We start from the raw sequence: 15297 nt of genomic DNA on the forward strand, positions 1-15297 counted from the left end.
ATTATGTTTTGAGAACTTGTATTAGTCAACAATACCATTTGAGATTTCTTAGCATGGCAAGTAATTGATTATTTATTACATTGTCGAAGATTTGCTTTGTGAGAATAAATCAGTATGTTGGCAAGTAGGGATCTCAATGAATCTTTAAAAACAGACTAAGTCAAACCTATTATTAGGTTTTTATACAAATTTAGTTACTTCCTCCGGGTTTTTTTTTATATGTCATCCTTACTATAAATAGTTGATCCATAATACTTGTCATTTCATAAAACCAATGCATAAATTATAAATATACATTGAAAAACTAAGAAAATAACTCATGTCCTTTAATCAAAATAAATTAATTCATATTCATTGGTTGAAAACTTGATCTAAAAAAACTAAAATTAAAAAGGGTAGAATAGTAAACTTACTTAATTTTATGCACGTGAAATTTAAAATGGTGACATATAAATAGGGACGGATGGAGTATATTAAAATAATTAGGGTCGATTCATAATTTTACAAAAATAAATCAGAAAATATGAAGCCGTATCGAATTATTTCTATTTAAAAATATGTCATTTACAAGAAGTCTAAAAATAACAAACTATTATTCTCTTTTCTTGGCCTTGGAAGTTGGAATCATGGAAACACCAACAAGCCAACAAGTAACTACTAATATACAAAGTCTTCACTTTCATATTTTATTATGTTAATCCAATTGAAACTAAATTAGATCCAACATCTTAAGTAATAAATCCCAAAATATTTCAGCATCTTTAGTAAGAAGCCATAAGTTATCATATATATTTTCTCTGTCATTATGAAGATTTCTTTTGGTGGATACATAATCTTCTTATATAATTTACTTTAAAGTTCAATTTGATTAATATCTTTTCACTTGTGCATTTAATTTATACATGTAATGACCCAATATCTTCTAATTTAATGATAATGACTCAATATTTTCCAATATAATGGCATGTGTGTAAAACACGTTTACTAAACTAGTCTATGTTATATTAAAAACATGTAGGTTTTTAGAAAATATTGATTGAATTGTTTAACCCTTCATTAAAAGACTTCTGCAGTAAATGAAAATGTCATTTAATATTCCTCAAATTAATTAATTATTTTTATAATATGCCTAAAATATGATTGAGCACGAAAAGAAAGTAGAAGACACCTCAAAACGTCTCCTTGAATTGGTATTAACAGAAGACATTTTTGTTCAATTTAACATAGTTTAAGGACATTTTGACTTATCTACATTTAACAAGTGACATTTCATATTGATTGTATCTTCTTTACCCTCTAATACGCCTCATCTTCACCCCCACCACTCGTAGCCTCCATTCCCATCTCTCATATTATTTGTCTAGGTTATATATAAATACTTGAAGAATAATATTTTTTTACGTATATACCGAATATAAAAAAATAAGTAAAGAACTTATTTATTTCCAAAACAAAAACAATTTCTAAGAAAATATATGTTTTCATACCTAACACATCATGGGTATCGAAGGTGAGACAAATCTTTTTTTAAAAAAAAATTAAGTGACCACTTAAAACATAACACGTGTCAATCAAATAAATTTGATCCTCTTGATTATTGAAGCATGTTAAAATTTCAAGGTTAGGAAAATGGAGAATTTAGGTATTTGAGGTGAGCCAAGTCTCAAAAGTGTAATAAATTTGAGTGTGTCCACTTATTTATATCTACTAAGCTAAAATTTAATCAAACACAAATAACTTAATATTGTTAGTAATATATGATGCAGATATGTGGTGGATAATGTTTTCTATATAAAGACTACAAGTTTTAAACATTTTCTTACCATTTTCTTTTCACAACTTATAATTGTTAATTCAATTAAGAAGAAGAGAAATATGGATGTGAGATGAAAGTTGATTGCTTCAATGGAGGTAAAGTGTAGAGGACACTCAATTTTTGATATCTTACATATCAATATACATCATATACTCATTATAAGTCGTGTTATCAACCAATTTGAAATTCATGAAGGTGAAATTGTAAAGATTAATTTGATTGTTAGCTTGAATAATAATGAGGATACCACACTCTCTCTTTCTCTTTCTCTCTCAATCAATCAATACGATTTACTTGCGTCAATATATGTTATATATATTTATGTGTATTTGGTAGCATAAAAAGTTGTTTTTCACCAAAAATAATCTTCATAAAAAAGTTATTTAATGGTGTTTGACTAACATATATATTCGATATAATACATAAATGTGCCCTTCAACTTGGCTTTAGTTGACATCTATGCCCTCCAACTTTGAGTGTGTACAAGTAGACACTTGCACTTGTATAAAATTGAACAAATTAACACGTTTGTCTTATGTGACGTCCTACATGACGTCCTACGTGTATTATGTCACATCGAACATGTGTGTATATTTGTTCAATTTTATAGTAGAAGTTTAAGTGTCTACATATACATATCCAAAGTTGGAGAGTATAAATGTCAGCTAAAACAAAATTAAAAGACACATTCATGTGTTATGATTATACATTCCAAGGAAAGGAAAATAACTACTTTAACTAGAGGGGGAAGTAATTTCAAATTGAAATTATCTTAATTAACTTTAAATTTTATTTTTATTTGCTCCAACTATCATTGAGACGTGAATCGTGATTTACTAATATTTATTACTTAGAAGGTTTGCCAAATCAAAATATTCTATGATTTGTTAATATTATTATTTATCTTTAATAGTGTATGTTTTAGGTGATATATCGTTCCACCAATCAAATACTAAAAAATATTGTACAGAAAAATGTTTTCCCATGGATTACTTTATTACTTTTATTATACCAATCATAATTATAGTTTTCTTTACTAATTTTCATATTCTCCATAATGTTAGCTATTCTTTTGAGATTCTTAAAGATAACACCATTTGTCCATTCACGAAAAGTAAACAATTCAATAGTTTTTGGAGAAGATGAGAATGAAAACAAGGAAAAACATTAAATAAGACAAATATGTTATTTTGTAAATGTTTGAATCTTTCGTGAGAAATTGAGCAGTTGAATTAAGAATAACATCTCTTGTTTTTTAAATTTTAATTATTGTACAAAAAAGTATTATGAAACTAATTATTAAAGCCATCGATCCTCACAAGAAATCAATCCAAGAAGATGTGTTTGAGATGTAAAATTCTTTTACTATAGTGACATCTTGTCTTCGGTGGGCTACATAGATAATAGATTACGAAAAGAAAACTGAAGACACCTCAGAGCTCCTCATTGGATTAAGTCTTATCCTTGACACGAACAATGATTTAGAGGATCACCATTTCAACAATTAAAAGATCTATGTTATATACATATATACACCATAGGTCTTTTAATTCTTGAAAAGGTGACCCTCTAATACATGTTTCAAGTTACAACCAAACGGTGAATATATGTTGTAGTAATTTATATACCATGATAATTTTCCTTATAGATCGCATACCAAACGACCCCTAAGTATGACATCACAATTTTCTCTCTCGGTATGCCCAAGAGTCTAAAACAGAGTTTAAACTATTAACTAGTGCAGCTTCATTTCACTGCTTATAGTTCCAGTCATTTGTATTTTCAGTCTCTTCCATATCTTAGTTATTTTCGGAAGAGATCGAAAAACACACACAGGAGATGGTGATCATCAAGCAACAAAAACCAGAATTGAAATGGAAATGCATGCAAATACCAATAGATTTGGACTGTCCACATTGAAAAGGTTATATCTGGGTGAAACATTCGAGTTTCAACGAAGGGAAGAATTTTCTTTTTTGGGGGGTTGGGGGTAGAGGGGGGAGGAATTGACAAACTATGTATAAAGACAATCCTAATGGGGTCCAAGCCGATGCTGGGAGAAGAGAAAAAAACAGGATAACTAGTTACGTTTTTCCAGTTCACCCCTCTCCAGCACTCGAATAGCTTATAGAACCCACACCATATATGGAACTGATGTTTGCGGTGGGGCAAAGAGAGGGTGGCAAGGGAAGCTACACAAAAGAGCCATCCCAACCCCCATTTCACTCTTCAAACTCGTGCATGTGATCTAAGAGGTAGTTAGCAGCGAGCTCCTCATTTTTGTTGCAGGCAAAGAAAACCTCCAGTACAAGGTCATGATCAAAGCCCATTTGTTCGAGCTGCAAAGAGAGGGGAAAGCAATACAAATCAGTCCTAAAATAAAGGAACGACAGCTTAAAGATACGAAAATACACCACCACCATGTCAGCGATCACTTACACGTTCTATGGCTTCACGCTCTTCGGGTGTTACAGATATCGTCTGTGGCATTGCTGCTGCAAGCTGGCCCAATACGTTGTTGCTGATATCAAAATAGGGAAACACGAATTAGTACTAAACATAACCTTGTATCAAAGTCATTGAATGTAGAAGAGTGAACATACCCTTCTCCTCCTTCAACAGGCTCATTGATAAGGCGAAGAAAATCAGCCTGGTGCTCCTGTATAAGCCTCATTAGGTGGGGATTCTGCTTGCCTAGCTCCTGAAGCATGGGCTGCCAACAATGGAAACAATGAAAAGAGAACCTACACAATATTTTTTACAAATGGTCCAAACTAGAGAGGAACTGAGAAGTGAAACCTGCAAAATTTGTGGATTGGCCTGAACCATTGCCCGTAAAGCTTGGAACTGAGAATGACAATAATTAAGATGAACTTCACTAAAATGAACTTTCCAGAATGAAATAGAGGAAGGAAAATGCAGGTAGTGAAGGTCAGGAAATGTCACACACATACCTGCTGACTGTTCCTTAGAAAGTCTAAGGTGTTCGCACCAGCAGTATTAGATCCCACACTGGGAAGCCCCTGCGTGAACAGCATGTCAAAAGCTTGCCCCGAAATAATTTGCCCCACCCTTCCCCCTCAAAAGAAGAGAATAAAAACATGAATTAAACAGTCTACCTGAGGAAAGAGATTCAAGGGATCTGCATTGGGTCCGCCTGCAGGAACAGGTGCTGGTTGTGCTGCAAGTTGAGGCTGAGCCGGTTGATTACCTGCCTGCACGCTGGGTGGACTTCCGCCAACAGGAGGGACCTCTGCCGCCTCAGGAATACCCTGTTAAGTAGAATTTAAAAACTTGATCAGCAATAGATATAACCCGTAAGACGAGGTATTCGAGCAAAGCTTAAAGCCTTCCACCATACATTAATGCTTTTGATGCAACAAAATTAGCCACAAAATAGGAACTACAGCAAATGAAAACAAAAGGTTCTATATGACTACAAGACACACACCTACTTCTCTACCATCATTTTCACAGAGTATGCACCAGCTAATTGGTTGTCAGATTAAGACCCCGTTTGGATTGGCTTAAAAAAGTACCTTTCAAAAAATAAGTAGTAGGGAGAGCCCTACTTTTGACTTTTTAACTTTTTTTAAGTCATTTTTAACTTATTTTAAGTTAATCTTTAGATCTGCCAAACATCCCCAAAAGCTAAAACTGACTTTAAAAGCAGGTTTGACCAACTTTTAAGCCAATCCAAACAAGCTCTAACTCCACACGAGTGGTACAGGCAAGAATGCAGTTGAAAGACATATCAGCAGACAACCAGTGGTCCATTTTCCCATATTTAATGCCCAAGTTCAAAAATACCATCACACCCAAATTGGTAAAAGCCATCATGGCACCAGCATCCAACGAATCACCAGTACGACAGAAATTACTTTCAGAAATCAGATAATGGGAGAGGGAAAGAAGATTTAGCATCAGCAACTTGCTGATCCAGAGAGGGGAGGTTGGGGGATGAGAGAGGATGAAGGAGCCAGAGCTCGGAAGGGAAGAGAGGCCTTTACATTCTTTTGGTTGGGAGAAGAAAAGGGGATTTAGTCAAAAGGCGTGGAGAGAAAAAAGATGCATGCTTAAAAAAAAGGGAACCAACATTTTTTTTGAAACTTGGTAACTAAAAGGGAACCAACATTTAAGAGTTACATTCTTCCATTAACTATATCGTAAGTCTTAATATTAAATATATTGTGTGAATCCTACATTTATTTGAATTAAGTAACATAATAATTTTTGCAAAAAACAAGTAGCATAGAAAATGGAAACATTTACAGAAATAAGTAAAATGTAGCTATTACTATTTGTGGGATTTGAATTATTCTGTCATAAAATTATAACCAATAAATTTCATATAAGTAAAAAGGAAAAGAAAAAATTGACAGACACTAGTACGTGAACAAGGACTAACAAACTTACAGAGTACAAGTATTCAACAGCCCTCTCAGGATTGTTAAAAGCTGCCCGTAAGGCTCGAACAACTGTCTCCCTATCCCACGTTCCACCACCCATGTCAAGAATCTGCTGAATTGCTCCATCAAGGTTGTTACCAGCAACCAAGCTTGAAGCAGCTTGGCCATAGACATCAGATCCCGGCCTGGCGTATAAATAGATCATTTACGTAAAGGGTCTCTTAGAATTTAGCAGAATAGGCAAGGAGAACGTGTTTCTTGAAGAATATACTTACACAACAGTTGATGCAGGAGCAGGAGCAGGAGAAGGGGCTGGGGCTGGGGCTGGGGCAGGGGCAGGGGCAGAGGCTGGCGCTGGGGATGGAGCTGCTGCAGGCCTGAAAAATAGCTAGCAATCACAAGTGAGGAGTATGAAATGCCTTCACTATTCCCATAAAGGTTAATGGAGAGATAAAATAATATAAAAAGGGTCAACGGGAGAGTAGATTAACATGCAAGGTACTATCCAGTAGCCACAAAAAAATTGATTTAAACCAAACGCTATTTCCAAATGTTAAACCTAAACTCAGAAATCCTTCATATTTTTAATTATTTATTTATTACTCCCTCAGATTCATTTTATACGACACTCCCACTCTATTTAGTTTGTTCCTAGAAGAACAACACCTACCTATATTTTTAAGGCATATAAATACCTGCCTATATTTAGAATCTCTCACTTTATACTTCCCATTACAAGAATGATATGCTCATATATCCACAAAAATGTCATAGACATCTAAGACAAGTGCCAACGATAATTTTAATGTGTCACAAGTCTTTCTTAAACTTGATGCCCAGTCAAACATCATCGAAGGAGTAATTTTCACAAATATTATTTCAAAAAATTATGAGGGAATATGAACTTCTCATCATGTTTAACCACAAACATTGTTCTGAGTCTGCATTCTTCAAACATATATACAGTCACCATCACCTAAATGTCTAAAGCTCAACGACAACATACTCAGTGTGATTCTACAAGCAATCATATCTCAATGGACCAAAATAATATATCACGGCGTTACTGTTAAACCGGAATAATAGGACAAACCCCCAAATTGCACGGCCAAATAAAAATGCAAAAGTGGAAAAAAAATGTTTGAGAAAGTATGATATTGAAGAAGGAAAACTCACGATGCAACTGGGACTTGAGCAGCTGTAGATGCAGGAGTTGAACTAGGTGCTGCCGTACTTGACTGTGGTGTCTACAAGTCCAAATCAAATATCATTTTAATTGAAGTGAACTTGTTAGAGCAGGAACAGCATTATAGTAAACGCATGGGCACATGCTGCAGAAGGCGGCGGCCTTCACACTTCCTAGCAGATTATACTATTCTTGAAAACATTTTCGACAATGATGTCGACATTCACCATTACCCAAAACGGGCTAGATTCATCTTGCTCATCTAAGTCAAAAGTATCCTTTTGTACTTATAAAATTGAACTCATTTCTGACTTATAAAACCTCAATAATTGAATTGCTCAGCCATGGGCCATGGCAAATAAAGGAGAAACTACTTTTCACTCGCATAATGCTAATTACTAAGGTGATACTTGGTCGGGGGTTTGAAGGGATTTAATCCCTACATAAAATCGAGCGTTATTTTATACAATATTTGGTTACTAGTTTTGTTTTCCTCTTAAATGTACCTACATAAGTTACGTCCAAACCTATGTACTCCCTCCGCTTCAATTTAAGAATCTTACTTTCCTTTTTAACTAATTTAACAAAGAAAACTTCTTTCGCTATTTGGAATACCTCTAATTCCAACATTCTACATCGCTTGTTTGAAACTACAAGATTCAAAGGGCATTTTGGTACATAACACAAATCTTGTGGTCTTTACAAGACTCAAAAATCTCCCTTATTTTTCTTTAAAATGTTGTGCCTAATCAATCTTATTAATTTTGATAATGTAGAGGCTTCGTGCCTAGACGATCTGAGACACTTCAAATGAAACGGGGGAATTATTATGATTAATAGAATGTGGAATAAAAGGCAAGTACTAGAAGTGCATGGATCAAAAACACTAAAATGACAAAAATAGTCTTCATGGACAATTTTTTATATTGTTAAAAAAGTAACCCTATATCTCATATTATACAGTGTATACCAATTTGTAATATGTCAAACTAAGCATTCCACAAGCAATGTGATTCCACAAGATATAGTCTCAGCATTACAATCCTTGAATAACTAATCAATGCATTACAACCCTTGCATTATTGATCCCTTCATAACCTCTTATCGAGGCGACCCAAGGGTATAGTTGGTATGACATAAAATGTTCCCATTGTTCCTTCACAAAATATTTTCAGATACAGATTTGGTTGGCCTTGGAAAATATTTGCACCAAATGGAAGAAAACAACTTATGCCTTTTAAGGCCAAAATCATTTCCTCCAACAACCATCTCAATCATGATTCATGATTCATACAAACAGGTCTAGACTACTATAATAAATACTATTGTCTATCTTTGCTAATTGGAGTGCATAGCTAAGCGCTTCCCTTATGCCGCATCTTCCACTTTTCCATACAAAAATACTTTTCATGAGAAGTATTTTACATGACCCGAAACGTCCTCTTATGTAGCTTCAAAGATAAAAATTAGCCTACAGAAAATTGTATTCACCAATTAGCTCCGGATCTGTAGCCTTTTTTAAGTAACTACTCCCACTTCGCAAACAAAGGGAACTATCTCTTTTAGTAACAGTTCACTTTTTACTACAAAAGCAACCAACTTTTACACTCAACCAAATACATAGAAAATATTTTTCAGGAATTTTTTTTTTATACACAATGATATCTTCGTACCAATTAGACAAGAGTAAATTCAATTAACTTAGACTTTTGTCGTATATATTTTGAGCGTATAGGAATTTGGAGTTCTATTTAAGTAATTCATCTCCTTTAGAAAATAATATAGACTTCAGATTTTGTAGGTAGGAGGGAAAATAAACTACTTTCTGATGTTTGATTGCTTGGATAATATTTTTCAAAGAAAACATTCCACTAAGAGGTTAAGGAAAATAACTTTCCTTACCTGGGGACACACATCATTTTCCTTCCACAACTATTTCAGCTCTTTATTTCATGTTGTTGCTTTTTCCAAAAATATATTTTTCAAATCTTAACTTACTTTCCGGAGAATATTTTCCAAAAGAATTTCCTTCCACACCAAACACACAAGCAAGATCCTAATCACATATGAACCAAGTGTTCATCATACCGAAATTCACTAGCTTTATAATGACTTATGACCCTAAATAATTATAACAATCAGGAACTTTTTTGAGAGAGAGAAAGGTAACTTTATATTCACAAAACAGGCTCATCATCCCAAAAATGATGAGACTGATCAGCTACAAACATCATGTCTAAATATTCAAGTAACCCACTAGGAACCACTACGAATCCAGATAAGAGATTCTCCAACAGCTAAATCTGTCAACTACTAGAACTAATTTTCACAATAAAACTAAGAAAATTAAGTCCCAAGAAGCAAGGACTACAACCTAAAATTTTCTTTTGATATGTTTTCTCAGAGACATTCTCCTACCATGGTATGTTTGATGTTTTGCTTTAGTGTGCAGTGTCTTTTTAGGATTAAACACTTAGCTCCTCATAGTATGGAACTAATCCAGATTTTGTCCTACCTCAATCAATATGATCCCGAAGTGTTAGATTTGATCTTTACCAACCTTGGATAAAAACTCAGGACAAATGCAAGACCAACTAATTCAATTGAACAACGAAAATGTCATCACACTGCAAACCTTAGCTGTTGCTGCAGTTGACGTTCCTGAACCTCCTCCAGATGAGCTCTTACTCTGAAATTCCATACAACAGAAGATAACAAACTAAAGTAACAAATTTAAATAAAAACAGATATAGTAATCCTCTGAATGTCATAAATTTATTCGCTAAGTTTTGATAGGTACACCATGAGACATTTATTTAACAATCGTGATACGTGGACATGTTTACAGGTATGCATCCAAAACAGGGTAGGTATATACTGTTTTATAATTTTAGTATGTGCAGCAATGACCATCACTCAAGACCTTTATGAACCCATTTGCCCTTATATACACAATACATTTTATAAGTCCAACAAACAAACAACTTAAACATATCATGGATTATAAAACACACTATTTGACAGGTGCAGTAGCTCATCCTCCAAATACATTAGTATTAGTTATTAACATTAACACATGGAATTAACAAAAAGGGGCAATCCTCAACCAAATATACTTCTCTGAGAAAAAAGGTTCAGAAAAATAAAGGACAGGTGTAGAGACTCGATGGTAGCTATTCCAACATATGGAGTTAAAAGAGTTTGGTAGAGGGGTCTTTACATTAGACCTTTAAAAAGAATAAGTAAGAATAAACATATATACATGCATATAGAAACTACATCAAATGATTAATGACGAGTCAGTATTTTTTCTATAAAAAAAAAATAGAAGAATTGGTGTGAATCGATTCTTTTTATCCCACTCTATCTCCCAAGAAAACCCCTGTACATGATGTCTATGTTCATGCAGATAACTATACCAATAGCACTGAAAATTAGAAGAAAAAAGAAAATGATTCATATTTACCTTTGTTAGCATGATTACTATAAAGTTGCTTTCAGCAACTTTATTTTCTTCGAGTGTTGTCCCATCTTTAAGTACCTTCCCCTGGTGGATAAGCATCTGCTGGGCAGCAGGATAAACATCTGAACCCTGAACTGTTTCTATGTTCTTCTTCACATCGGCAACCTAAAAAATACAGAAAATTCAAGCCTTGAATTTAATGTACTGCATGATCTGAAGTGTCATTGTGAAAAGATTACAAGAGCTAAAATCTCTAAGATAAGTTCAATCCAGCTAAACATCCTTGTCCAAAAGTTTGGTCGAGAGAGAGCGATCAGGGTTAGTAAAAGTGAAAAATGCAAAAAAGGGGCTAGGTTCATGAGTCTTGAAGCAAAAGCGAGATATGAAGCACATGCTTCTTTGCAGTGAAGCATACAATTTATTAAATTAGAAAGTACCACATGTATATGAATTTAGTGATATAAAATCAACTTGGAATTAAAATAACCAACTACTGCATCCAATATATAACATTGTCAATGTCAATCTAATCCTACTTCTACAAGTGGAGCTACAAAGAATGGACGATTGGTTCAGACCACTTTGCCCGCCATCATTTGATGAACACACTTCTCTGAAGCGCATGAGTTCACCCTTGAAATAGTAACACCTCACTACACAAAGGTACATTGCTTAAGTTACCAACGGCTTTTGAGTGAGACCAAATATAATTGAGGATCATATGCCAAAGCCAGGCAATTGTATAATCTCTGATATGTCACAGCCTTGAATAATTGTGCTTATTTGCTCATTCTGCTTTTGTTATCATACCTTTTGATTTAATTCTGTACCTCATTGGTGGGTATCATAGTTACATACAAACTTGTAAATTGTCATCTACTTGCTGAATCTATATATCGAAATGTATCCTGCTAATCGCACTTGATTACTGAGAACACTTTTATGTTGAGCCTACAGATACTATCCAAACGCCTTATTATTGGTTGGGCATCAAGAGCAACTATGGCTGACAGCTCCAGTTTGACGCCAACTATCAGAACTCTGATTTGTAACCAGCAACTGTGTTTCTTTGCAGCACCTACTCTTTTTTATCCATTTTTCTTTTCTTTTTTTGGGAAAAAAGGGGTAACCACACTCATCAATATATCACTGAGAAGCTGAACAACTGTACCAACCCGACCTCTCATTTTGAGTATTCTCATTCCAAGTTGTGTTTTTTTTTAGATAAAAATAGTGAAGCTTCATTCCAAGTAGTGTTTGACAATGTATTATCATTTTTGTAACTATTTATCATTTGTTGGCATGGTTCAGGTTGAGACCGGAGAAGCTCAAGGTTGTTTCAGACAAATAGGGAGTTGGAGAACTGTTATGTATCAAATGATGACGATTTGCAATCCTATGTGCTAGATGTTGCTATGTTGGTAGCATATCGTGATTGATTGTCTAGCAGAAAGTCTATGAGGGCCTATGTTTGGACTAGCGTCTATCCATACTATCAACGATGGCTTATACTTTCTGGTCTAGTAGCCCTACCTACGAGGGCCCATGAGTTGGTCTAGCGGTTTCACCACAAGGCCCTAGTGTGGATGAGGTGGATGATGTTTATGCTTATCGATGTCTTACATTAGGTCAATGCTCTTACTGGTCCTTGTGGCTCACCATTTACTCCACTAAACAGATCCTACTAGCACTGATGCGGGTCCAGTCTGATCTTGTTTGTGGCATTCACTGAGTTCCAGCAGAGGTGAGCCAACCACATCTATTCATGGTGGTAACTTCATTTATGCATTATCTATATGCTCTATTTTTGATGACCGTATCTCTATGCTCTATTTTCAAAAAGTACACATATCAAAGTCTAATGAAGGCTAGTTTTCCAAATTGTTCAAATTTCAAAACAAAGGGATCTCATGCAACTTCAACCCTATAAGCAAAAAACAGTTCCAAACTTCACAACTTCATCCGGATGTCATGCAATTTCAACCATAGTAGCAAAAGCCATAAAACTTCTTTTCTCCCCACAGATGAAATCATCCCTCCCATGTCAGTCATTGGTTTCCAAGAGTACACCAGCTCAACAACTTAATTCCAAACCAATTGGAGTCAACTATATGAATATTCTATATATCTACCTATTCTATTATTTTCTTTTTTAAAGTAAAGTATCCATCCGTTTTATTCAACAATGTTCAGAAGTTTCATCGAAGTAGTGTTGTGAAAGGTAATTGCCTTGTCGCCAATGGCAAGAGGCGAGGTGAGGCGACCCTTCATCGCCTATTAGTTTCGTGGCGAGGCAATCTTCAAAAGGCAACACCATGGCGACAAAGACGAGAAAGGTATCGCATTTTGTATTTTCTTAAAAAAGGCAACCAATTTAGGGTTCTAAAAGTTAAAGGTAACTTTAGGGTTTTCTTTCCAAATTTGTATAGTTGCACTCTCAGACTACGACTGCAACTCCAACCAGTTGACTCGACTAGACTTCTCCAGCGACCAACCATACTTTTCCGGCGACTCCAAAGTCCAACCAATACATAGTTCTTCTTTTCTTCTTCAGATTTCTTCTTCCTCTATTTCTTTCCTTCTTCTTCGGACTTTAGAGTTACTTCTACCTCTGTTTTTTCCTAATTGTTTTGACTTTGTTCTGTTTTTTTCTCATTCAAGTTCTAGACTTTCAGTATCTACTTTCTATTTTCAGTTTTTGAATTAAAATATTTGCTAATATGTTATTGCTATAGAGATTTTTATTATTTATATATGCAATTAAATATTTTAATTTTTTGGTATTAATTGGCGCCACACTTCAAAAAGGTCGCCTTGTCGCGAGGTAGACCCTTGTCGCGTTTTGTTGCCTTTCGCCGTTTAAAACACTGCATCGAAGTATATGAACTCAATCCAACCACTCCAATCCAAAACCAACTGCCCCTACATGGACCCTCTACAACCGTCCTTTCTAATATTTAGAATTCAAATAATTGTTAATTTAACCATCTACCTTCATTCTATTGCAGGCTCTTGTTTAATCCAGGCTTAAAACTAGATATACCTTGGCAAGCAGCCCAAGCTCACACAGGAAGTGTTTCCAAGAGTAAATCAACAGAGGAAGTAATTTAAACTTCCATAGATGCATCTTCCAACAACAAAATAGCCTCCTTGAAGAAACAAATAACCAAGCAACACCAACACTATAGCACAATCTCAAAACACTTAAAATAACAATCCACTAATTATGCCCAATTAAACACAATCAGAAACTCCTCAAAACTCAAATCAAAACCAAAACTGCTTCAATTCAAACCTCAACATCGCCTAACTCGGAATCTAATCAACAAATTAGAGCAGCAACCGACTGAATCAGTCATTACTGACAGTCAGTCAAATTTATGCATCACAAAGCACGTCAACAAATCAAAACAAACCTCAATTCCGAACAAAAAGGTAAAAACAAACTGAATTCAAACAACATCGCTGATATCATCAGCTCATATATAATCAAATAAAGAGTTGAAAAGAACGGACCGTATCTTCAGGTTTGACTTCGATTTCAAAGTGAGAGCCTTTGAGAGTTTTCACAAAAATCTTCATATCTGTTTTTCCGTCACCGGGAAGTATGATCGCCGACCGACGAGAGGGGGAGGACGACGGGGAGCCCAATGGGGAAGGAAGAATAATGTAGAAAGGACCGTAAGGTGCAAGTAAAGGGTTAAAAGAGTAAAGGCCTTTTGTATATCTAATTACTGAGGAGACAGAGTTACACGCGTATGATAAGTGCGTGTGAGACACGGGATGCGGATTTGGGTAGTTCGGATAGCGCGTGTGGTGAAATGTGAAGGAGAAAGGTTGGGAGTAGGTGTTGAAGAGTGAAGGAAGGAAAGGATCAGCCAGCTAGATTTTTGTGATACGTACAATTTATGTTATATTTATTTATCACATGTAATATATATAGCTCTCGATAGGATATTTTTAAAGCTATCAATTATTCGAGTATGAAATTAATAATTTGTCGTGTTTTTAATACTTCTCTCACAAGTTTAACAATACTTCTCCAACTCTTTACAATTTTACTAAATGAATTTATCATAGTTTATACCGTATCGAAATATTTCCAAGGCATTATATTGATAAAACAAAAAATGATTATATTTACTTTTATATTCTTATAAATAAGTTATATATTTATTTTTCGTTATACTTTTTCAACACATTTGTTCTTTTCTTCCAATTTCAGGGTTTAAAAACATACATCGGTGTTGCTTTAGTGAATAAATGAAATTTATATAGTATGATGGAGATTTAATTGTGCTATTTTTGTAGTTGGAGATGAAATTGTGGTGATATATATCAAACTCATCCACCCTTGTACTAGCCTCATGCACCTTCAAGTCTACCCACCTAACCTAAAATTATAAGATCTAAAAGGGAAAGA

At 34.6% G+C, this 15297-nt stretch overlaps 1 protein-coding gene across 1 annotated transcript; it reads right to left on the minus strand.

Moving 5' to 3' along the window:
* Nucleotides 1-3688: 3688 nt before the first annotated feature.
* LOC125852659 (ubiquitin receptor RAD23c-like) lies at nt 3689-14650 on the minus strand. The gene is made up of 12 exons (XM_049532378.1): nt 14391-14650; nt 10878-11039; nt 10047-10100; nt 7402-7472; nt 6501-6602; nt 6233-6410; nt 4936-5088; nt 4771-4839; nt 4616-4663; nt 4420-4529; nt 4256-4337; nt 3689-4155 (listed from the first exon to the last, which is right to left on the minus strand). The coding sequence occupies exons 1-12, from the start codon at nt 14454-14456 to the stop codon at nt 4039-4041; spliced, it is 1212 nt and encodes a 403-aa protein (XP_049388335.1). The 5' UTR covers nt 14457-14650; the 3' UTR covers nt 3689-4038.
* Nucleotides 14651-15297: the final 647 nt, after the last annotated feature.

This window comes from Solanum stenotomum, unplaced genomic scaffold (genome assembly GCF_019186545.1).
Source record: "Solanum stenotomum isolate F172 unplaced genomic scaffold, ASM1918654v1 scaffold38100, whole genome shotgun sequence".
Taxonomy (NCBI): domain Eukaryota; kingdom Viridiplantae; phylum Streptophyta; class Magnoliopsida; order Solanales; family Solanaceae; genus Solanum; species Solanum stenotomum.